This window comes from Trichosurus vulpecula, chromosome 4 (assembly GCF_011100635.1).
Source record: "Trichosurus vulpecula isolate mTriVul1 chromosome 4, mTriVul1.pri, whole genome shotgun sequence".
In the NCBI taxonomy this organism is placed as follows: Eukaryota; Metazoa; Chordata; class Mammalia; order Diprotodontia; family Phalangeridae; genus Trichosurus; species Trichosurus vulpecula.
Window position 1 is genome coordinate 185,490,078 of NC_050576.1, and position 23,728 is coordinate 185,513,805.

Genomic DNA, 23,728 nt, shown 5'->3' on the forward strand with positions numbered 1-23,728 from the left:
CAACCTCCCACTTCCTGCTCTCCACCCACCCACATTCACTCTTCAGGCTCCTTTTCCCCACAGCCGAACTTGCTCTCAGGTGGCCTGGGAGTCTCAGGATTCGGGCCCCAAGTCTTTTTTGTAGCAATAGCAGATGTACTATCGCGACATGTCTCGACAGCAAACTGCCTTAACCAGTCCAGCAAAAAACAAAACAGAATCCGATGTTTTAACAGTTTAATTCTGGAACTGGCGAGGAGAGGCCGGGGTAGTGTCGCCCAAGACAAACATTCCTCGAGGGTCGGAAGGTTACCCGCGGAGCCTCGGAACCCTCAGGAAGCGCACCACGGCGAATGGGGGAAGTGAAAGGGTGAGGAACCGAGGGGGGTGTGGTTTGGTGAAGAATGAACACCCAACACTTCCGGCGAGACCGGAAGCGGAGGTGAGGGAGGCGGCCACAGGCCCAGGCTACTGGGATGGCTGGGCGGACGACCCTGCTGGCCCTGCTGGCCGGCGCCGCCGCGCTAGCGGACGCCTCCCAAGGTGACCGGGAGCCCGTGTACCGAGACTGCGTCCTCCGCTGCGACGAGTGGAACTGCTCCGGGGCCGGGCTACAGCACTTCCGCTCCCACCAGCCAATCTACATGAGTCTGGCAGGTAAGCCCCGCCCCGCGTAGGAGCCCCGCCTCTTGGAGGCTCCGCCCAGTAGCCTGGCCACGCCCCCGCCCCCTCACCCACCTCATTGTCCCCTGCCTTCCCCCTCTTCCTCTCCGGCGTCTGTGCCTTGGTTTCCCCACGGGTAGGTTTGGGGAAGTGGATGACAGCTCAGTGATGACCTTGGAGGTCCTGGACCACCCAACCTTGGATCCTCTGCCCCCCTCCATACCTGGCATATCCTGGGGGTAGGAGCAAGGGGTGCAGAGGTCAGAGTGCCGGGCCTGGAGTTAGGAAGACCCGAGTCCCAACGTGGCCGCAGACACTTAACGTGACCCTCGGCAAGTCACCGGACCTCTCTCAGCCTCAGTTTCCTCCTCTTCAAAATGGGCACAATAAGGGCATTTACCTCCCAGGGTGGTTGTTGAGAGGATCAGATGAGATAAAAGATGATAAAACTCCTGGCACATAACAGGCACCACAAAAACGTTAGCCATCGTCACCATCGTAATTATTCGATTCCGTTCAGTTCCATTTAATTCTATTCCACAAACACTGATTAAAGTTCCTGTGTGCTGTGCAGGGGAGAGGCAGAGTTTATCCTTGTTCACCTGCAGCTCACAATGCCTCAGAGAGGTAATGATGCACAAACAGGCAGAGTGTGTTATGAAGAGAGCTACAGGCGGAATTCTCTGAAGAAAGTCCCCGAGAGTAGAGGGTACGGTGTAAAGGAACCTGGGTTCTTTTGTCAGGAGACCTAGGTTCTAGTCTAGGTTCTGATCCTAATTAGCTCAGTAGCCTTGGCCAAGAAATGTCTGTCTTCTGGTCCTCAAGCATTGCTTACTATGGACCAGGCACCAGTGTTGCAAATAATCCCTAATCCAGTAAATCCAGTAAACATCTGTTAACCACCTACTGGCTGAGGATACAATTAGTAAAAAGAAAGGTGGTCCCTGTCCTCTGGAGCTTGCATTCTAATGGGAGTGATAATGTGTATGGGACAAGATGCATGCAGAGTAGTTGGAAGATAACCTTTAGAGGGTAAGACTTTAGCCCCTTGGGGGGAGGGTGGTTAGTGGGAAGGGTCTCTTACTGAAGGTGGTCTTCTCATCTATAAAATAGGATTGAATCTGTTACCAGATCCTGTAGATTCTGTCTTTGAAACATGTCTAATATGCGCTCCCTTCTCTCCTCTGACACTGCTGTGCCACCCTGGTGCACACTCTCATCACCTCCTGCTTAAACTATTGATTGCCTGTTATACAATAGCTTTATTGGCCCCCTTCCTTAAGTCTCTCTTCCTTCCAGTCCATCCTCTACTCAGCTATCAAGGTAATTTTCCTGACATGAAGGTCTAACCATGTAACCTCCCCTGTTTAATAAAGCCTAGTGGCTCTTTATTACCATCAAGATCAAATGTAAAAATCCTCTGTTTTACAATGGAGTTTGAAATAAAGTGAAATCAGAGGGCTTCTATTTGGGCTCTGGCTCTGCTTTTAAACAAATTATCACCTCTCTGGGCTTCAGTTCCTCACCCGTATAATGAGAGTATTAGAAGAGAGGCCTCCAAGTTCCTTCCTACTTTTCCAGTCATCTTATACTTTAACTCCCCTTCACATAGTCTACTATGCAATGACATCAGCCTTCTTGCTGGTTTTTTTTTTTTTGAACAAAAGACTTTATCTCCTGACTCTGTGCCTTTTTGCTGGCTGTCTTCTTCTTTTTCCTCCTAATCTCCACCTCCTGGCTTCTCTGGCTTCCTTCAGATCTCAAGTAAAATCCCACCTTTTGCAAGAAGCCTTTCGAAATTCCCTGTTAATGCTGGTGCTTTCCCTCAGAGATCACCTCCAATTTATCCTATATATAGCTCATTTATACATAGTTGTTTACGTGTTGTCTTCCCTATTAGACTATGGAGTCCTTGGGAGCAGGGCCTGTTTTTGCCTTTATGCCCTCTCAGCTCTTAGCATAATGCTGGGACACAGTTGGTCCTTAATAAATGATTGTTGACTTGACACTAGGGTTCTGAGCCTAGAGAAACACATACACACACACTCACTCACTCACTCACTCTGCAGCTGGGTTGCACAGTTGATAGAGTGCCAGGCCTAGAATCAGAAAGACTGGAGTTCAGATCTGGCCTCAGATGCTTGCTATGTGACCCTGGGCAAGTCACTTCACCCTGTTTGCCTCAGTTTCCTCATCTGCAAAATGAGCTGGAGAAGGAAATGGCAAACCACTTCAGTATCTTTGCCAAGAAAACCCCAAATAGGGTCACAAAAAGTTGGACACAGCTGAAACAACTGAACAGCACAGTGTGTGTGTATGTATGCGTGTATATGTATACATATATGTGTGTGTATATATGTATGAATGTATGTATGTATACACACACATCAAGAAAATATATATATATAAAAAAAAGAACCAGTGGAGACTAAGAAAGACTTATTAAAGAGGTATCAGGAGAACTGGGAAAACTTAGTGTCCCAGAAACCAAGGAAGAAGAGGGCCTGGTCAGCAGTGTCAGATGCTGAAGAAATGTTCAAGAGGATGAGCACAGTAAACGGACCACTGGATCTGGCAATGAGAAGGTCACTGGTGACAGTTTCAGGAGATCTAGCTTTATGATCCTATGACTCCCTCAGACTGTTCAGAATCTCAGAGTCACCAGTGACCTCTTCATGGCTATTAGCCGCCTCTTCTCTGTCCTCACCCTCCTTGACATTCTGCAGTTTAGGGGCACTGTCACCTCTTCTTTCTGGTTAATCTCGCCTGTTTTGTCTTCAGTGACACTGTTATACCTGGTTCTCCTTTTCTCTCATCGTTCCTTCTCTGCCTCTTTTGCTGATTCATCTTCCTCTTTCTGCCCTCTAAATGTCTTCTAGGGTCCCACTCTCAAACCTCTCCTTTCAGTAGAATTTCTTCTGTGGTGATCACATCCATTCCCATGGTTTCAATTATCACCCCTTGCAGATGACTCCAAAATGTAGATCTCTAGCTCTAATCTCTCCCCTGAGCCACAATCTTGAATTTCCATCTGCCTGCTGGATTTCTCCACCTGGATATCACTCCCACACCTCCAGCTCAATGTGTTCCAAACTAAATTCATCTTCCCCCAAAAAACTGCAGCATAGTACAATGGAGAGATCACTAGGTTTGAAATAAAGTGAAATCAGAGGGCTTCCGTTTGGGCTCTGGCTCTGCTTTTAAACAAGCTGTGACCTCTCTGGGCTTCAGTTCCTCACCTGTATAATGATAGTATTGGAAGACAGGCCTCCAAGGGCCTTTCCAGCGCTAATCTGTGATCATTTGATTCTCCTTCTGGCTTCCCTGTTTTTACTGATAGCACAGTCCTTCTCTGAGCCATTTGGGCTCAAAACCTGGAGGCATTTTTGACTCTTTCCTCTCCATCGTACTCCACGTCCAACTACTTGCTTAGTGGAGAGGCTTCTGGGAACTGGGAGGGGGCAGGGCTAACCTATTAATTCTATCTCCAGCATATTGTTGCACGCATACCCACTTCTCAGCTCTTGTTGCTGCTTCCTTTCTTAAGTCAGTCAGTAAACATTTGTTAAATGCCTACTATGTGCCAGGCACTATTCTAAGTACTAAAGGTACAAAGAAACACTAAAGACAGCCCTTAACCTTGAGGAGCTCACAGCCTCATGGATACAACGCACAAACAAACCAAATGCAGGATAAATAGAAAGTGATCGACAGAGGGAAGGCACTGGCATTAAGGGGGATTGGGAGAGGCTTCCTGTAGAAGGTGGGCTGAGCTGTGACTTGAAAGAAGCCAGGGAAATCAGGAGGCAGAGATGAGAGAGGAGAGCATCCCAGGTACAGGGGACCTCCGGAGAAGAAATGGAGCTGAGAGACGGAGAGTCTTGTGCTTGGGACAAGGAGAAAGCCAACGTCTCTGGATAGAAGAGTCCATGAGGGAAGAGGAGGAGGGGTAAGGTGTAACACAACGAGAGATACTTATGAAGGACTTTAATCACCAAACAGGATTTTGTATGTGGACAAACTGGAGTTTATTGAATAGAGGGGTGATGTGATCTGAACTGTGCTTTAGGAAAATTGCTTTAGTGTCTGAGTGCCGGATGGATTGATGTAGGGAGAGACTTGAGACAGGCAGCCTTACCGGCAGGCTGTAAAAATAATCCAGGTGTGAGGAAATGAGGGCCTGCCTTAAAGTGATGGCACCATCAGAGGAGAGAAGGGGGCCTATTTGACAGGTGTGAAGATGAGAGGAGAAGGTCTTCTGTGAAGGTGAAATCGACAGGCTTGGCCTGACTGGATTGGATTGGTTCAGGTCCTTATAACCTCTTAACCTGGACTTCCCAAACAACCTCTTTCCTTTGCAGCCTCATCTTTATGCTGATCACCAAAGTAATCTTTTTAATGTAGAGCTCTGATTACATCATTCCCCTTCCCCAGATTCTTTGCTGGCTTTCGTTCCTTATCACCTAAAATGCAGACTCCATAGTTTGACATTTAAAGCCCTTGTAATCTGGTGTATCCTGCCTTTTCAGTTTTATTTCATTTTCATTTTATGCCCCTTCAGAAACCCTGCATTCTAGCCACCTGGTCCCTAGTGTTGCCTTATATATTCTTATAGGAGTAGGCTGTCTCCCATACCTCTGCCACTTCAAGGCCTAGCTCAGGTACCACCTCCTCCATGGAGCCTTCCTGGCCTACCCCAGCTGAAATTGATCTCTCCTACTCCAAATTTCTCTTAGCATTTTTCTAGGCCTTTCCTCATCCTTACCCTATTCTCCCTTGTATAATAGGCATTTGTGTACATTATACACAATTGCCCTAGTTAGATTGTCAACAGATTAACTAAGGGGACTATGTTGTTTTTCATCTTTGTCATCTCGGTGCCTCTGTGCCTTGCACATAGTTGTCATTTTGAAAACATTGAATTTAGTTGGATTAAGTTCAGTGGTGGTTGGGACTAGGGTGGGGCTATGGAATTCAGGCCACCTCTGGTCCAGAGCTAGAATTCTAGAATCTTATTGCTGAGAGGGGCCTTGGGGACCATGTAATCAGCCTCATTTTACAGATGAAGACCCAGGGGAGTGAACTTACTTCTCCAGGATCACACAGCCAGTTAGAAGCATCCAGGATAGAGCCCATATCCCCTAACTCCCAACACAATGCTCTTCCCACCATTGTTAGCTCTTTTGGCCCCCAAATGGCCCACATATGCACATACAGAGCTCTGTGCTACATACTCCCTGCAGTGTGTGGGAGCCAGGAGTTTTGAGCCATATTGGGAGATGGGGAGATGACCTAGTTTTTCTCCATTCATATTACAGAACAAGGGAAATCTTCTCTGTGGAGGTAAAGAGACAAAGTGGGGGGTGGGGGTGGGGAGAGAAGGAGGCAGGCCCTGCATCAAGGACTTCTCTCCTGCATAAAGTGAAAACAAACTTGGGAGGAGATGGGCCTTTGGGTGGGTGGGGAAGACCCCAGCTCAGATGGGTTTTATCTCCTTTAGAGAATCAGAAAATCTCTCTATTTGTCCAGTCAACTCTCATCCGGCTTTCAATATCCTTCTCTTAGGTGTCATCTCATCCTGGGGATGAGTGTCATGGGGATAGAGGCCAGAGTGTTCAGTTCTATTTTAATTCTCACTGATCTGCAAATGAAATTTCTCTGAGTCCCCATCCAGATTTTTTAAGACAGAGAGTAGGGTTGGGGGTTACTAAGAAACTCTTTGTCTCTTTCAGGCTGGACCTGTAAGGATGACTGTAAGTATGAATGCATGTGGGTCACTGTGGGCCTCTACCTCCGGGAAGGTTACAGAGTTCCTCAGTTTCATGGAAAGGTGAGTTGGAAGAAAGGATGGTGACAGGTGTATTTGGGGGGCAGCCTTCCGGTGAGCCGGGGGAGGGTGATAGGAGTTGGATTGTGGGCTGGAAGAGCGTGATCTAGGAGGCTACAGTGCTAGGAAGTGGGCCCTGGGCTGTTTGTTTCTTTTTGACCTTGTTTTCATTTCTGACGATCCAGTGGGAACTCTGTGTCTTGTCCCAGGCCTGGGGAGACCAGATGGGTGAGCCGGGCATGGGCCTCATGGATGCTATAGGAACACAGACCTTTCAGGCAGAGATGTTGTCATTTTTTTTTAATAGTAAGAAAAAGATTTTGTAAGTAAATAAGACTTTCTCAACCTGCTGTCATGCTTTGACTTGTTTCTCCAGCAGTGGAGGTAGGTCATCATCATAACTGGTGATAGTAAACATTTAAATAGCTTCCAATATGGTCTCACAGATACAATCTTTCATTCAGTCCTCAGTAAAACCATGTGAGATAGACAGGTAGATGCTGTAATGTGAGGCCCATTTTACAAATACAGTACAATATGGATATATGGGGAGACACAGAAAGGCAATGGTGAGCCAGGTGACTGACCCACAGTCACACAGCCAGTAACTGGAAGAGATCACATGGGAACCCAGGTGTCCTGGCTCTCAGTCCCTGTTCTTCCCATTGCTCAGCCTCGGTATTCCAAGGGGAGCAGTTTGCAGCCCCAGACAGGATCTTGCGCAGGTCATAGGAAAGAGCAGGGCCTGAGGCTGTGAATTTGGTCAGACGTTTTGTTTTATCCTCCCAACCTTTCGCCCAATGGAGCTTTCCAGGGGGGAAGAAATACCCACAAATGTATACTTGCCTGTGATGCAAATTAATTGAGTAGAACTCCCAGGCCTGTTTGTAGGTGCAAAGCAACATCGAAGGTTTCTGGTCTACAAACCAGGCCCAAATCACTGTAAGGGAACGTATGATCATTCAGGACTGAGGCCAAGTAGGAGAGACAGAAACATAGAAGAGAGGCCTCCCACTTTCCTGATGATTGCGGAAGTTGTCTCATAAAGCTGTGGATGTGTGTTGTGGCACCCAGGTGATGCATGACTCTGAGCCGCTTCTTCCTTTCCAGTGGCCCTTCTCTCGGTTCCTTTTCTTCCAAGAACCAGCCTCAGCTGTGGCCTCCTTCCTCAATGGCTTAGCCAACCTGGTCATGCTCAGCCGGTATCGGACCTCTGTCCCAGCTTCCTCCCCTATGTACCACACCTGTGTGGCCTTTGCCTGGGTAGGTAACTGGGCACTAATCTGCCCTGGCGCTTGACTCCTTAAAGAGGAATGGAGAACCCCTGACAGGCAGCAGCAGCATTGGGAGTGGGGGTGCTGGTGTTGGAGACAGTAGGGAAAGCCTTTGCAGGCTGGAGTTCCAGATGTCCCAAAGAATGCTGAAGAAAAGAGACTCAGCTCCTGCCGTGTAGGAGCCCTTTTTCTAAATGGGAGGAAATACCAACAAATGCAAATATGCAAAAAAAAAAAAAACCCACCACAAAATTCAGCTTGGTTGAATAGAACTGAAACACTTTTTTGTAGGTACAAACAACTGCAAATGAATCTGTGAGCACCTAGAAGACTGAGACCTAGTAAAAGAGTGCCCAGGAAGGTAGGGTTGATTAGGAAAAGCTTACTGGGAAGGAGGTGAGGAGATGAGGGTAGCACTTTGGAAGAAGGAAAAGGAGATGGACTCTTTTAAAGCCCTCCCTGCACAGTTTGTCTCCAGCCCACCTTTCCAGGCTTACTGTCCCCTACACCTTCTAACATTGCTGCCTGCTTACCCTTCTCTGAATTCCACCCCCTGCCTCTTGTCTCTGCCCCCCCACCCCCCCACCCCAGCTGTCTTGCATGCCTGGAATGTATTCCTTCTTCACTTCTCAGAATTTTCAAGGCTTAATGAACTCAGGCAACATCCTCCTGGAAGCCTTCCCTGATCTCCCTACTTAGTACACTCTCCCTCCTCAAATTTTACTATGTGTCTTCCTCTGTTTAAATGTCTTATTGTCCCAGTAAGATGTTAGCTCCTTGTCAGCAAGGATTTTCTTGTTCCAGATTCGAGGCACAATGCAGAGCACCTAGGAGGACCTTAGTAATTGCTTGTTGAGTTACATCCAGTGCCAGGAAAGCATGACACAGTGGACTGAGAGCTGGCCTTGGGGCTGGCACAACCTGAGTTCAGGTTCTACCTCTGACACATACTAGCTGTGTGCCCCCAGGCGAGTCACTTACCCATCCAGTACTTAGAATCTGGAATTATAAGTTACCGAGAAGGTTCTGGCCTGTATTCATTGAAGGAGTTTCCTATACAGTATTGATGAAATCATAGGTCCAGTCCCCCTCCCTATTGTGTGCAAGTCCTGGTTGCTAGGTACTAGGAAAGGTACAAAGTTTAGGTAAGACAGGCTTCTTGCCCCCGTGGTGTTGACATGTAAGAGGGATGAAACCTGTTCAAAAATACTGTGATACAAAATAATCCTTAAGGAGATGTGGGAAAGGATGGGAAAGTGGGGGATGACAGTAGTCTAGCCAGGCTTTATGTATCCAGTTCCCGTGTTTCCCACATTACTAACTTCTCCTTACATATCTCCCACCAGATGTCCTGTAGGTATCTTAAGCTCAGCATGCCCCAAACATTATGTTCCTGCCACCCCCAACCCATCCCTCTTCCTTTCTAGGTCACTGCCATCCTTGGAAGTAATTGGGATCACAACCTGTGACCCATCCTTGACTCTTAATTCTCTCTTACCGCCCCCCACCCCACCCTGGTAGCCAGTCAGCTGCCAAATCTTGTTCTTTCTCTCTGAACAGCCTCTCCTGTCTTTTTCCTTCTCTTCATTCGTATGGTCACTTCCCTGTTTCAGGCTCTTACCACCTAGACTGTTAGCATACTTTCTTCTTAATTGGCCTCCTCTCTCCATGTCTCACTTCTCCAATCTGCCAAAATGGCATTCTAAAAGCACAGGTCTGACCATGGCACTCCCCGTCTCTAAGATAAAATGTAAACTCCTGTTTGGCATTTAAATTCCTTCATTGTCTAACTCTAGCTGACCTTTCCAGATTTATTATATGTTACCCCCTTAATATACTAATTATTCTAGCCATATTGGCTTATGTGCCATCTAAATCTTATATACAACTTTCTATCTCCCATCACCAGGCCTTTGCCCAGGCTGTATCCTATTCCTGGAGTTCTCTCCTCCTCTACCTGTACCCCCCCCCCCCCACACACACATACACTTTTCAGAATCCCTGGCTTCCTTCGAAACTCAGCACAAATATCACTTCCTCCTACGTGAGGTCTTTTCTGATCCTTCCAGTTGCTTATGTCTCCCCATCCCCCTAAATTGTTTTATGTTTATCTGATGTATATTTTGTATTTACTTTTGTGTGTATACATTGTTGTCCCCAACAGCAGGAAAGTTTCTTGAGGGCATTGGCAGTTTTGTTTTTTATCTTTGTATCTCAGAGCCTGGAACATAGTAGGCATTTAATTGATTGATTCTTTTGGCTGAAGCGCAGAATGCCTGGGGGGAATAGAACAAAATAAGTCTGGAAACCCAGGGAAGTAGGAATGCCAGGTGCTGTGAGGTCTGGAATCAGTCACAGAATGTATTCACTAAAGTGCCTACTATGTGTCAGGCTAAACATTCTGAATTTTTCTCAGTAATCAGTCTGGAGCCATCGCAGGGTTTTGAGCAGAATAAGGACATGGACAGATCAATGCACAGGGCAGATTCTTCTGGAGGCAGGATGCAGGATGAATTGGAGTAGAGAGAGAAAGAACTGATAAGAAGTGGTTGCAATGGGGCAGCTAGGTGGCACAGTGAGTAGAGCACCGGCCCTGGAGTCAGGAGGACCTGAGTTCAAATGCAGCCTCAGACACTTGATACACTTACTAGCTGTGTGACCTTGGGCAAGTCACTTAACTCCAATTGCCCTGCCTTTCCCCCTCAACCAAAAAATAAAAAGTGGCTGCAGTAATCCAGGTAGGTAGCAGCAAAGGTCTCTATTAAGATAGTAGCAGTGGGAAGAGAGAGGAGAGTACAGATACAAGAGCTATTATTGACAAAGAATCAATGGGGCTTGGTGATTGGCATTAGAAGAGCCATCAGAGGAGGCCCTGAGATTTCAAACATGGTGAATTATAACCCCACCTACATGTGAGGTCAGAAGGGATGGCAAGTTTTACGATTAAAAAGCTAGATTTTTGATATATTGAGTTGGAGGTATGGATGGGACAGCCAGGTGATAATGGCCTGTAGGTAGATGAAAATGTGGGCCTAGAGCCTGAGAAGGTGGTGCAGAGCTGGAGAGCTACACTTGAAAGGAGAGATGATAGTTCAAGCTGTGGGAGGGGGAGAGCCAAGGGCAGAACCCCAGAGAATCCCTTCCCTGAAGAGAAGCCATTGGGGAGAGGAGGGTCAACTTAATGGGTGCCCAGGTGTCTCAGAAACAAGGGCATGAGGAGAGACTGGAAATGGAGATGGGTAACAGTATCAGATGCTTTCAGGAGGTCAGAAAGAATGGGGATGGTATTTTTTTCCTTTTTTTCTTTTTTTTTTTCAACATTCCCTTTTATCAAATATTGAGCTCCAGTTTTTTTCTCTCTTCCCTCCCCTCTCCCCAAGAATTTTAAATCGTTTAAATTTTAAACATTAAATCATTAAAATTTTAAAAATCGTTAGAAAATTTAAATCGTTTAAAGATGATTGGATTTGGAAAAAAACAGTTGTGAAGGGAGCCCATGGGGCTGAAAGGCAGACAGCAAGGGGTCGAGGAAAGGGCGGATGGCATCTTGTACGTAGTAGGTACTCAGCGGGTGCTTGTTGAGTTGAACAAGCAGAATCAAATTTCTTGAAGTTGGTTGATGAAGGGCAGGAGAGATGGGATAGTAACTGCAACTGGCAGAAAGACTCGGAGAGAGCTGCCTATGTTTGAAGTAAAGTTGGGGAGAGCCAGTGGACAGAGAAAGACCAGAATGATAAGAGTTCACATCGACAGGACACTTTACATTTTTCGACATGTGTTCTGTCTATCATCTGATGTGCTCCTTTCAGTAATCCTGTGAGTAGATGCCATCTTTATCCTCATTTAACAGATGGGGAAACTGAGAATCGGAAATATTAAGTGACTTGTCTCGGGTCATGCAGCTACTCAGTGTCTGAGTCAGAATTCTAACTCAGGTCCTCCTGACTCTAGGCCCAGCACCCTAACCCCTGCAACAGAACAAAGACCAAATTTCCCTTCCTTGTGTCCCTTCCACACCCCTTCCTTGTTCTGTTGGCTCCGGGACTGAGCAGAGAGGTCCTCCAGGCCCAGTGTGTCCAGCAGGGTCCCTGGAGTTAGAGTTCTTAATCCTACCAGGGCAAAGGGCTGATGGCAACCGAGAAATCCAGACCATGTTCTGAATGACAAGTTGGGAAAATGAGGGAGATCAATATGTGTTAGGACATTATAATTTCTCTTTTAGATTGATGGCCAGGGAGATGAGGCCTTGCAGAAAGGCCTTGCCCTTCTGCTCTGCTCCTTCCCTGCTTTCAGGTCCCCCCCACCCCACCCCTGTCTCTCTATGTCCGCCTCATTATGCTTCTGCCTGGGTTCTGTCCTAGCTTCTCACACCTTCACTTGTCACATGAGAACAAAACATTCCTGCTTGAGTTCTCTCAACCCAGTTCTCTGAATTTTCCACATGAATCATAGGACAGGAAGGGACTCCTGGGGTCCTTGTCTGCAGGGAGGCCAGTGACTAAGTATTCCAGATGGTTACCTGGAAACTGTTGAGGCTTTCCTCCTGACTTTAACGTGTTGGGACACCCCCCTCTGCTGGGACTTAGATTACTTCTCTTCCTGCCCTTGAGCATTCTCCTTTTTAAAGGGACTAGGCCGTCCAAGAGGATGAACTCTGACTTCTTGGTGATGACCCTGGGCTTTCCAGGGATGTTGAGATGGACAAGTGGGGCTTCTGTTCAGCCGGGCTACAATTTGCTAAGTGCTAAATGCTTTGTTCAGATTTCTAAGACTGGAACCCATAGAACCCAGAGAGAACTGTCATTTAATTGGGTTTCATAATTCACCTTTCATTTTTGTCTTGGTCTTTAGGCCTTTTGTTGGTTTCTGGAAGAATAAGAGGTTTTATTCTGTGTAGCGTGTCATCTGAGCAGCTTTATTTGTAGTCTGGGACTTCTGGAAGGACCAGGGGGTTACTGACTTAAGGGGGGACTGGGAAGTTTAGTACAAAGGAATTCACTCCTCTTCTAGACTCTAGAATCCTGCATTACCCGACTTTTGTGGACCTTGGTCTCCTTTGCTAGGGTATCTATCCACCAGGGCTGAGGCACATCCTGTCTTGGAAAGATGGCAACTCCTATGTTGTCTCCTTGTTCTTGGGGCTGGGTAAATCTACACCCTTAGGCAGGGAGCTGAGCTGCAGCAGGCCATTCATAGCTCAGGCAGAGCTGCTCTTTGGTCTGGTAGGATTGGGAACTCCCTCTGTCCCAGGGACAAAGGCCAGGCATGGCGGTCGTCCCTGCCCTGTTCTGGAGCTGGAAGACAGAGAAAGGGGCCCAGAGGCATAGTACTGCCTTCACCATCCCTACTTTCTTTTCCAGCAGCCAACACAATCCTCCCCTTTATTTAGCATGGAAAAAAGAAATTTAAGGTGAAGACATAAGGACCTTCTCTGAATGGGTCTGCAGAGGCTGTGGTGGGCTGAGGATTCAGCAGGCAGAATGGAGGTTAGACCCCAGAAAGGACTTCCCACCTGTCCTGTGTGGGAGGTGTGACCTCTTTCTCCCCTCCCCTCCCTTCTGCCAGAACAGGGGGTGAGATGCAGTGGCCTCTTGGAGGAAGGCATTCCGGATGACAGCAGCCTTCATATTTAACATTCTGACTCTCCCTGCTTCCCAGGCACAGAGCTATTTAAAGATCTGCTTGTCTCGAAGGGAGTGTTGGTGACAATCCTGAGCACTAGGTCTTAACACCAGGGTTTCACGATTCTTCATGGCATTGAGCACGATTTTCACCCAGCAGTTTATTTCATTATTCTAGTTTCTTTTCCTTGATGGTCTTATTTTGCAGATGACTAAACCAGGCTGCCCACCCCTGCCCTGCCCTCCCCGTTTCCCAGCAGCTCAGTCCCCCTCCATGCTGCTGGCTCTGAAGTGGCTTCTCGGTGGTGTTTATGCAGAGCTATTGGCGCCTGCTGGGCCTCTTGTTATTCGATCTCCTCCAGCAGTGCCTTCTTATTGGCAGGGTCACCTTATCCCCAGCCCCCACTGCTGACCCCCCCAGGTTAGGGGTGGGGTAGGGCTGGTAGGATAGGAGCTTTGGTTTGGACTGGGGGCTTTGGGCCTCTTTCACTTGGCCTCCGATGGCTACCCCTCCCTGCCCTGAAGTGGAAACTAGCCAGTGCCAATGACCCCCTCCCGACGACTCTCCAGGCAAAGTGAAATAGAATCTATTTCTCCCAGACTGGGGGTGGGGATGGGATGTTAGGGAGGGGGAGGGTGTGAGTGTTTGGCCCCACACCCTTGACTGCTCAAATGCTGGGCTCTGGGAGGACTCTTGGTCACCCAGACATGAGCTAGAGTTACAGCCCTGGAGAATTTTTAGAGTTGAAGGGATCTTAGAGAGCATCTTGTCTAGTCCATTTTAAGTCCATTAAGTGGAACCAGCCAGAGGTGGCATGACTTGTCTAAGGTCACACAGAGTCTGAGGCAGAGTCAGGCTTAGAACCTGGGTCTTAGATGCCCAGGCTAGTGCTCTGGCAAGTTTCCTCATAAGAATGGAACCTCCTTACTCATGGTAAGGATCCACCCTGAGCATGAGCATCTCCTCCACCATAACCCTGAGGCAGGGACAGGGGAGTGCTTCCCACTAGAGGGCACTGAGCCCTGAGGCCTTGGGACCTGAGAGGAGCCAGGAGGGCAGCAATGGCCCGTGTGCCCAATCCTGCCCCTTGGTCTTCCTCTTAGCAGGGTGTCCAGGCCACACTAGCGAAGGGGATCTAGCCCTGGATTTGGCTTCTGATGCCCCAGGAAGTAGGAAGAGAACAGGAATCTGCTCTCCACTGAGTAGCTAGGAGGAGCTGAGGTCATCCTGAAAGTTCCCAGTTCAGCACGCTTTCAGATTATTGAATGCAGTTCAGCCAGCCTGTGTGAAGCCCCTGCTCTGTACCTGGGGCCTCCAAGATAAAAGATGAAGGGGCGTGGCACAGGGAGGGGTGGCATGGGTCAAAGCCTGCCTCTCATTGGGCCATTATTTCACCTCTGGAGGCCTCAGTTTCCTCATCTGTAAAACGAGAGGGTTAGACTACAAGCCTGTAAGGTCTGAGTGGGAGAAATTGAGGCTCAGAGAGTCCAGGTGACATGGTCAGAGCCAGGACTTGAACCATAGTGTCTTTGAATCCCAAGACCAGCTCATCGGTCTTGTTACTCTCCTGGGGAGGGGCCCCAGTGAGCAAGCAAAATGGGGTCAAAAGAGGAAAAATCCAGACCAATCCTCCCACCAAGTAGAGAGATGTCCGGCTTTGCAGACAGGCACGGTGAGGCACGGCAGAGTAGCAGGTCATTATAAATGGGAGGAACATAGGAAGAGGAGTGGGGCTAGGAGAGGTGTTCTCACAGGCTCTTAGCCTTCCTGCACTGCTCCCCAAGGTGAACATTTCACCCTGGGAGATCCTAAGTCCAAACCAGAGGAGAAGACAGGCTTCTTCTTCATTCTCAACTACTACTTAACTCAGCCCATTTCACGCCTCCCCCTTCCTGTAGTGGTTAACAAGGCAGCTGGGTGACTGCCAGCCCAATCCCTGCCGGCTGGCTCCCTTCTTGGCTCTCAAGCATCGTTGGCACCAGGTCCTCTGTTCTCCTTCCAAATTACACCTCGTCTGCTTTGGGAAACCTGCCCTACCTGACTTTCAGTGGCCCTGCTCTTCCTTCCAACTTCAAGGCCCAGGCCCAGTCACCTGTCATGTAGTAACTCCACCCTACCCTGTCACCGCCCCCATCCTCAGAAGCACAGCTTGGGAGGGCCCCCCACCCCCGGAATCTGATCAGTCTCCTCAGTTGCCCATCTTGTTCCAGACAAGATGCCATCAAAATCCTCACTGATAGAACTTTGTCCCCTTTTCCTGACCATCCCCAGAAGAGGTGGGCTGGGGGGGAGGAAAGGGAAAATGAATCTGGGGGGGAAGGGAGCCTGAGATATGTGCCCTGGTGGCCTGGGTGATGGTAGGGACCTACCCTGTGGTGAGGGAGAAATAGTGACTTAGAGCCATTGAAGATCTGAGCCAAAGGGAACCTTCAGGACCGTCTAGTCCATCCCTTCTGGAATAACGAGACCCAAGAGGCCAAGTGTGCTACCCTCCCAAAGTTAACCAGCAAAATGGCTGAGGCCAGAAATGACATCTCTCAAGTCCCTTCTATCAGTCGACAAGCATTTATTAAGTGCCTGCTATGTGCCAGGCACTCGGGGATATATTCTAACATCTAGTGCTCATCCTGCATGTTGTCTTGAGCCCCCTGACACACAAACTTGGCATCGCAGGGCCATTCCCACTCCAGCATGACTCTGGGTTTCACATTCCCGAGGCCTCCCAGATCCCCACAATCCAGACCTGTGTCCTCTTGTCGGTCTTCCATCTTTTCTGTCATTCCTTGTGTGAAGTCACTCTTATCACCCCTTACTCTCCCCTCACCCTAACTTGTGTCTGTTCTGCCTTGGTTTAGCCCCTCTGCCCTTTCCCCAGCCCTGCCCCTTCTTCCCACCTCTAGGGCATTCTCAGACCTCGTTCACTTTCCTTTCCAGCCGGATTTTTGTCCCTCACCAAACTCAAGGCCCTACTTTTTACTGTTGTCTCCTTATAAAGTAATTCTGTACTGTTAACTCGAAAGTAATCAGTCTCATTTGCATGATATTTAGCATCTAGTTCCATGTAATTAATTTTCTATCCGAAGGCACAGAAACTATCCTCCTCTTTTTCCTCTCCTCCCCCTGGTTTGTCAGTGCCCCTTCACTCCTCCCTATGGTCTCCAGCCTGGGCTCTGGTATATCAGGTTGGGCTGGCCTAGCCTGGTTGTGCTCTTTCGGTATCTTTTGTGGTGGGATCAGCTTGATCTTAAAACCTGACACACCCCAAGCTGGCTGCCCCCCTCCAAAAAAAAACAAACCAAAAAACAAACTCCACCCCAGGATCCGGCTCCTCACCCCCAGCCCAGAGGCTGAGGTCACCTGTCTCCCCCTAACCTGTTGTCTTTGGGTGGAGGGAGCTGTCATCGACCACTGCCAGGGAGGAGGTGTGGCCCCTGGGGGCTGTTGTCTTAGAGATTGGGTAACTTGGCAGTCCTGAAAAAACAGGTTCCCAGGCCTTGGCAGGACCATGCCAGAGCTGCCGTTGGTATGTCCCTGGCTGGGGGAGAAGATGATGGGAAAGAACCACAATTTGGGGATAGGGATTTCTCTAGTAGGTCTTCCTTAGCCATTTGGAAAACAACTAACTTTCCCCAAGCCAGGAAATGAAAAGCTAAATGTTTGGAATTGAGGGTTGTGGGCAGATGGAAGACTGTGACTACAACAATGTAAATGAAAAGAACAACCCCCACCCCCAAAACCTGAACTGAAAGCTGAACAAAAGGAGCTAAGAAGAGTCCCCCTCCCTCCTCCTTTCTGCAAAGAGATGGGAGACTCTGGATGTGGAACATTACACATACTGTCAGACTTGGTGGGGTGTCAGTTCTGTTGAACTGTCTCCTCCTCACCACCGCCCCCCCCCCCTTTTTTGGTATGGTTTTTGTAGGGATAGCTCACTGGGTGGGGAAGGGGGGGGACTTTGAAACAAAAGTTAAATAAAAACAAAGGTTGTCGATAAAAACTTTGTTTTAAAATGTGAGGATGTAGAAGTAAAAGCCATATTAGGATGCTGTGTGTGTGGAGGTGGGGAGGCCCCTGAGACAGAGAGTTCCGGAAACACCACCTGAGCAGTGGGAGGCTAGGCTGGAGACCCCCGGAGGCTCTTCCATTAGCTGGGGCCAATTCTAATCCCCTGCCCACTGCACTTACCCCATTCCTCAGGTCTCGCTCAATGCCTGGTTCTGGTCCACAGTCTTTCACACAAGGGACACGAGCCTCACTGAGGTGAGTACCCTTCTTGTGCTAAGGGAGCCTAAGGTGCCAAGGTAGGGGCTGGGCTGGGTATCCTTCCCAAGCTCTTCTGACCTCATGTCCCAGGCTTATGTTCTCATGTGAGAACGTGTTTCCTGTTTTGGGTTAGGGGAGTGGGGTTCATTCCCCAGCTGACTGGGAAAAATACATCCACTTTCTTCAGAATCTTGCCTGCCTATTCCTCCACCCCTCCTCCCCCATCCTACCCTCCCACTAGTGAGGGAAGCAGGTATAAACTCTCACTCATCTTGACACGTCCCCCAGAAAATGGACTACTTCTGTGCCTCCACGGTGATTCTGCATTCTATCTATCTGTGCTGTGTGAGGTGAGTGCCCCCTTCTACCACCACCAAGGCCCACCCAGCTGGTCTGGGAGACGGTTCAGATGGGGACAGATGAAACCAAAAAGGCTTCTCATGATTCTCCACCCACCTTCCTCCCTGAGTTGGTTCATTTGGCAAGCTCTCTGGCACCCCTTCCCCATTTTCCATGCCCCCTCATTTTACATCTAGACTGTCATTATTGAAGGGGTACAGGCGAAGGGATGGTAGAGTGGGGGCTCTTATATGAAGCAGGCACCAGGGGAATGGGTGTGAGGCCCCCTTTCTTGGCTTTTTGCTGTGTCAGAGGCCATCAGTGGCACTCAAGCCAGTGGCCTCCAGGAAAATGGACGCCTGGGTCTGAGTGACTCTATGGTGGTGGTGGGGGGGATGTCACAGGACTCTGGGGCTACAGCGCCCAGCTGTGGCCAGTGCCTTCGGGGGGTTCCTGCTGCTGCTGCTAGCTGCCCACATCTCCTACCTGAGCCTCGTCCACTTCGACTACGGCTACAACATGGTGGCCAACGTAGCCATGGGTGAGGCTGGGCTGAGGGTGAAGTGGGAAACCACGTGGAAGGCAGGGGGGTGTTGGGTTAAAAGAGATAATAGTGGCATAGGAAGAGTCCAAGAAGACAGAGCAAGACCCTAGTTTGAATTATGTTCTTCCAACCTGTAGAAATGACTGGTTGGGCTTCAGTGGCAGAGACCCATTGAAGCAGGGCAAGGAGAGGGTTGCACTTTTACTGGGGATGTGGTTGATGGAGTAGGTTTGAAGAGAAGACAAAGAGTAGGCCTGGGTGGAAGTTGTGGGGGCTGTTCTGAGAAATAGTGTGTGGGGGTGGGGGATAATGGTCGTGGGACAGGAGAGGAGAGAAACGGGGTGTAGAACAAAGGGAATCTGCAGAGGGGTTTGCCTAGAAAAGGGAGTCATCCAGGAAAGTCAGGGGAACTGGGATTAGAGAATAAGAAGGGCTTGGGGGCCCTAGAGCCAGAGTCCAAGAAGTCCAGGAGGGCTGAAGGGCTCCTAGACACCCTCACCATTCCCCTGTGGTCCTCCTTCCCCAAGGCTTGGTAAATCTGGTGTGGTGGTTGGGCTGGTGTCTTTGGAACCGGCCTCAGTTGCCTCACGTGTGGAAGTGCGCTGTGGTGATGCTTCTGCTGCAGGGGCTGGCTTTCCTTGAACTGCTGGACTTCCCTCCCATCTTCTGGGTCCTGGATGCCCATGCCATCTGGCATATCAGCACCATCCCCATTCACTTCCTCTTCTTCAGGTTGGTACCCACCATGCCTATCTCCCCCTCTCCCAAACTCATGCCCCATACTCACCCTCCACAGGAGACATGCGCATCTCCTTTTGTTAGGCTCCTATGTCCCAGCCCCATGGGTGACCCTTAGCCCACTCCCCATTTGTATTTCTCATGTACCAACTGATTCCACCTCCCAGAGAAGACACTGACCACTATGCCTACTCAGCTGGACTCCCCTTTCTGACACCCTCCTCACCCCCTGCCCAAGTTGGAGGATGGAAGAGGTCTTTCAGTTCCATCCCTAGAGGTTCATGATGTCAGCCATTCCCCATCTCCCACTTTCCAGAGGATCCCACCTTTTCCTGCTGGGTTGATGAGGAGGGCCTCAGTCCCCTTTTTTGGCCCAGGCAGAAGGGTAAGTGGGGTTGGGGGCCCAGGTAGCACTGCCCTTCCTTCTTTTATTCCCACAGTTTCCTGATGGACGACAGTCTCTACCTTCTCAAGGACATCTCAGTCCCACTAAAGATAGATTGAAGGGGCGGGGGACAGTTCTACTTGGCCCTGGCCTCAGCTCTGGCTGTGGGGAGCTACAGCCCATACGGTGGCCTGGCTCCTTCCCTTTACTCCTTAAACTTGGTGGGGGGTGGAGAAGTGACTCCAGGACTCTGCCCCTTCCTCCACAACGTTGCCCTCTCGCTGCCTTCAGAGTGCTGTTGGATTTGAGCTATCTCCCACTCCCTCGCCCCGCCGCCATTCTTCAGACATTGAGTGGGGTTAGAGGCAGAGCCTGATGAGCAGACGCAACACTTCTCCACTGCCCTACAGAAATCGAAAGGCAGTGAGTGTGCACCTAGCCCAGGTGCTCAAGGGTAGCTTCCCTCTACCCCTCAAAATGCCAGCTCCACCTCCATTCTCAGTAGGCTTCCCATATCTATTAACCTTGCCCTGATGGAAAGTGAGTAGGGGGCTTTCCCTCTGGTTTTTTTTTTTCCCAACAGGTGCCCTCCCCCATTGCACCACTAGGTGGCGATGGATGCTAGTTGTCTGGCATACCCAGGTTGGGGCTAGTGGTCTCAGCCCCCCAGGAGAGATACAGAGGACCCATAGAGTGTGCCTAGAAGAAGCAGGCCCCTGCTTTGTCCACACACTCAGGAGGAGTCACCACCTTTCCCTTGCAGGGCCCCAAGCCCATCTCCATCCCTCAGCCAGGCAAAGAGCCAGAGAAACCCAGCCACTGTTTGGCTCATTGTCAGACTGGCTCATTCTCTTGCTTCTCAGGGAAAACCCGGGTGTGAGTGTGTGCCTGAGTATAGATGTGAGTGTGGGCACGTTCATGGGGATTCAGTCAAACTCAGCAGAACGTGTCTTGGGCTTCCTAGCAAGGCACCCTGCTAGGCAAAGAGAGCCATGCAGCTGGGGATGGGGGTATATAAAGGTTTTTGAATGAAGGGCTGTGACTTTGTATATCCTCTCCTCAACCCTTCTCTCTGTCGTTCACCTTTATTTCCACCCCAGGCTCATCACCTTGGCTTCCCCTCTCCATCCCTTACTTTGTGCCGGGATAACCCTAGTCCCATCAGGGATCCAGACTCAAGCTAAGAAAGTAGCTTTCCTTAAATACGTTTCTGTTACCTAGCTTGGGTGCCACCCGATCTGCAGTCTTCTCACTAGCACCAGCGCTAGAGGCCATCATCTGTCTGACCCCCAAGTCGCTAACCTTCCTGATGCCCCATTTCTTCATCTGTGAAATGGGGGGAATGATCCCTCTAGTACCCACGTCACAGGGTTGTTGTGAGGCTTCCAGGAGATCATGTATATAAAATGCTTTGCAAACCTTATGCTGCTCTATGTTATTTTTGTATTTTAGGGGAGAAGAAGGGCATCAAGGAGAGGGGGAAAGATGATTGTTCAGGGAGGGGAGTCTTCCTGTTCTCCCCAAAGGTCAGGCCTAGGGGCTCTGCCAGCACAGCTGGGCCTGAATGAAGGTGACCCCTGCCGGTTGCTGGCAGCCCTGGCGCATTCCTGCTGTACAGTGGCACTTTGTAGGTCCCGGAGACTTTATATCCCAGAGGAAGACCTAGTGATTGGGGGGAGCTGAGACTCTTTCTCCTACCCCTCCCACCTCCAGTTTGAGGACTTGGGAGGGGGTCCTGTGTTTGGTACCTGCGACAATGAAAATATATGAGGGGAGGAGGGAGGAATGCCTCTGACAGACCAATTCAGAACCTTACTTTCCTAGGCCAGTACTAAATGTGCGGGAAGAGGGAGGGAAAGGAGAGAAAGGAACTGAGAACCAGAGGAAACGTGGAACTATGGACATAAGGGGAACTAGAAACAAAGGGAGACACATCCAGAACCAATTGAAGGTTCAATGACTGTCGAGTATTTGCCCAAAGTAGAGGAAAGGGGAAGGTGCCCTGTGTCCCTCATTTTAATCTTCCTCCCCCCAAGGTTCCTCTTCAATCCCATGATTTTCCCTAACCTGTTTCTTCCAGACTCCCCTTTTTCTTTGCTCCCTCACTTCCCTTCTCATACCCCTCAGCTTAGAAACAGTAAGGAGGCTGACCCAATGTTATGCAGACAGCATGAAAAAAGAAAACTTTATTGAACAAGGGTACTGGATTCTTATGTCCTTTCTCCCTCCTCCCCCATGCCTAGCAAAAAGAGAGGCTTCCGGACATTTTCTGTGAGAATCACAGCAACTATGGACAGCTAAGAAATGGGGACTATATTTTTTTATTGTGCCAGCTCAGGCATCAATACAGGTTCTGAAATGAATGGGCACCAGATATTGGATATCTCAGGCCTTTCATGCCACTATCTTCTGTGCCCACACAAAGAAAACGCCTTTGACATCATCCACGCCCGTCTGCAGGTATGCAGGCATGGTATATGTTCGGAAATCTCGAACCTGGTACCCACTTCGACTCAAAGCTTCTTTCACCTCCCCCTCCTGAATGGGCACCACAGACAGCTTGGCCTCCCCTGCCAGGTACCAGGACTCCTCCAGGGCTCCTATGAGCAGGAGGTGCCCACTGGGTCTCAGCAGGGTCGTGATGTGATCCAGAGCCCTCTGGAAGCTGGCATAGTCAGGGCTTACTGCTTCCAAGCAGAAGGCTGAGACCAGGGCATCAGTGGGCAAAGGTGCAAGGCTCCCAGGACCCAGTGGCTGAGGCTGGTGCACATCAATGGGCAGGATCCTCTTCACTTTGGAACGAAGCTGGCACTCCTTCTCCTGCCAGGACTCTCTGTGGGATGGGATAAGGACCCAGAGTAGTAGAATACAACCCTTTCAAAGTGCCTTTCCTCAGTGCCTTAATCTCCCAGTAAGTTCCATGGATGTCCAAAGTCCAGTCTTCCTATTGCCAGCAAGCTTCTTCCCTTCAGCCCTGTTCTGATCTGATGCTTAGCCCTTTCCTGTGTGCTTTACTGTCCATACCCAGCTTTCTTGGGTTCCACCTTGTGTCCATTTCTTCATATGAGATGCCTGGCTTTTCACCACGCCAATAATACCCAGTTACTGACATCTTTCTAGTTCTCTATACCTGGTGACTACCCATGGTTAATTTCTTCTTCTACCTACTTTACTCACGTAACTGCAATGAACATTCAGCAGCATCTCATTACATCTGTACCCCGCTTTACTCCCTCCCTTCACCTCACATCTGTCTCCTTCCCCTTCTCCCCTCCTGTCTCAGGCTCCTCACCTTTGTCTACCCCACCTATGGCGTCTCACTCACCCTTTGCCCTCGATGAGGCAGACATGTTGGCTGTAGAGGCTCCAGTCAAAGGCACCAGGGTCCTGTCGAAGCCAGACCCCCAGCTCCTGGCGATTCACCTCCAAGAAGTCAGTCATAGTGATGTCCTCAAAGTGGGCACAAGCACTGAGCAGCTGGTACACAGTGGGGCCAGAGCCAATATCAATGAGGCTATGGCCAGTCACCTCTCCTAAGGGACCAACAGCCAACTTTTTAGTCACAGTATACCCACTCCTTGGCCTCAATCTGCTTCATTCTTCACCTGTGCGGATCTCCTCTCTAGGTCTGTCCGCCACCTTCTCTACTTCTCCTGGTCTCATATATTTGTCTCTCTCTGTGTAGCTCTTTTTCAGTCTTTCTCTATTTCTCACCCTATTCTCTCTCTTTTTCTGTCCCTGTCCCCCACCCTGTTTCTGTCTTCCTAAGATTGTTTTTTCATGTCTGTTAGTCTGTGCCCATCTGAGTTTCAACCTCACCTTTCTCCAATTCCGCTTGCTTCGGTTTGGGCTCCCCTTGCCCTCCCACGGCATGCCTCAATTTCCCGTTGCTGCTCACCTGTGGCGAAGGTTTCGGCTAGACATCGCAGTTTCCAGGGTCCCACACCGCCTGGTTGGCGCAAGTCCCCTCGAGGGGGTCCATAATTGTTTCGGAGATAGGAGCGAGGCTCGAAGCGCTGGTAACTGGCCGCCACCGCCTCCCTACCTGGGTCCGAAGATGCCCCAGTCACCGCGTCGGTATCCTCGCTGCTCAT

The 23,728-nt window shown here is 49.6% G+C and overlaps 2 protein-coding genes across 2 annotated transcripts; one reads left to right on the forward strand and one right to left on the reverse strand.

Annotated features, from left to right (window-relative positions):
• Window positions 1–176: 176 nt before the first annotated feature.
• Window positions 177–21,057, forward strand: PGAP3 (post-GPI attachment to proteins phospholipase 3). Its single transcript, XM_036756617.1, has 8 exons — window positions 177–636; window positions 6,375–6,472; window positions 7,580–7,732; window positions 17,563–17,625; window positions 17,917–17,978; window positions 18,372–18,508; window positions 19,039–19,243; window positions 19,690–21,057. The coding sequence occupies exons 1-8, from the start codon at window positions 456–458 to the stop codon at window positions 19,751–19,753; spliced, it is 963 nt and encodes a 320-aa protein (XP_036612512.1). The 5' UTR covers window positions 177–455; the 3' UTR covers window positions 19,754–21,057.
• Window positions 21,058–22,028: 971 nt separating this feature from the next.
• Window positions 22,029–23,728, reverse strand: PNMT (phenylethanolamine N-methyltransferase). Its single transcript, XM_036753559.1, has 3 exons — window positions 23,533–23,728; window positions 22,960–23,167; window positions 22,029–22,467 (listed from the first exon to the last, which is right to left on the reverse strand). Exons 1-3 carry the CDS (start codon window positions 23,726–23,728, stop codon window positions 22,029–22,031), a joined length of 843 nt encoding a protein of 280 aa, XP_036609454.1.

What these genes read in the sequence shown, in the direction of transcription:
- PGAP3 (XM_036756617.1), top strand. Translation starts at nt 456, where the DNA reads ATGGCTGGGCGGACGACCCTGCTGGCCCTGCTGGCCGGCGCCGCCGCG. An exon ending in TTCCTCAGTTTCATGGAAAG is followed by an intron (nt 6,473 to 7,579) that starts GTGAGTTGGAAG and finishes CTTCCTTTCCAG; the next exon opens with TGGCCCTTCTCTCGGTTCCT. An exon ending in GGGACACGAGCCTCACTGAG is followed by an intron (nt 17,626 to 17,916) that starts GTGAGTACCCTT and finishes CACGTCCCCCAG; the next exon opens with AAAATGGACTACTTCTGTGC.
- PNMT (XM_036753559.1), bottom strand. Translation starts at nt 23,728, where the DNA reads ATGAGCAGCGAGGATACCGACGCGGTGACTGGGGCATCTTCGGACCCA. An exon ending in AGCCGAAACCTTCGCCACAG is followed by an intron (nt 23,168 to 23,532) that starts GTGAGCAGCAAC and finishes TTGGTCCCTTAG; the next exon opens with GAGAGGTGACTGGCCATAGC. An exon ending in TGCCTCATCGAGGGCAAAGG is followed by an intron (nt 22,468 to 22,959) that starts GTGAGTGAGACG and finishes CCCATCCCACAG; the next exon opens with AGAGTCCTGGCAGGAGAAGG.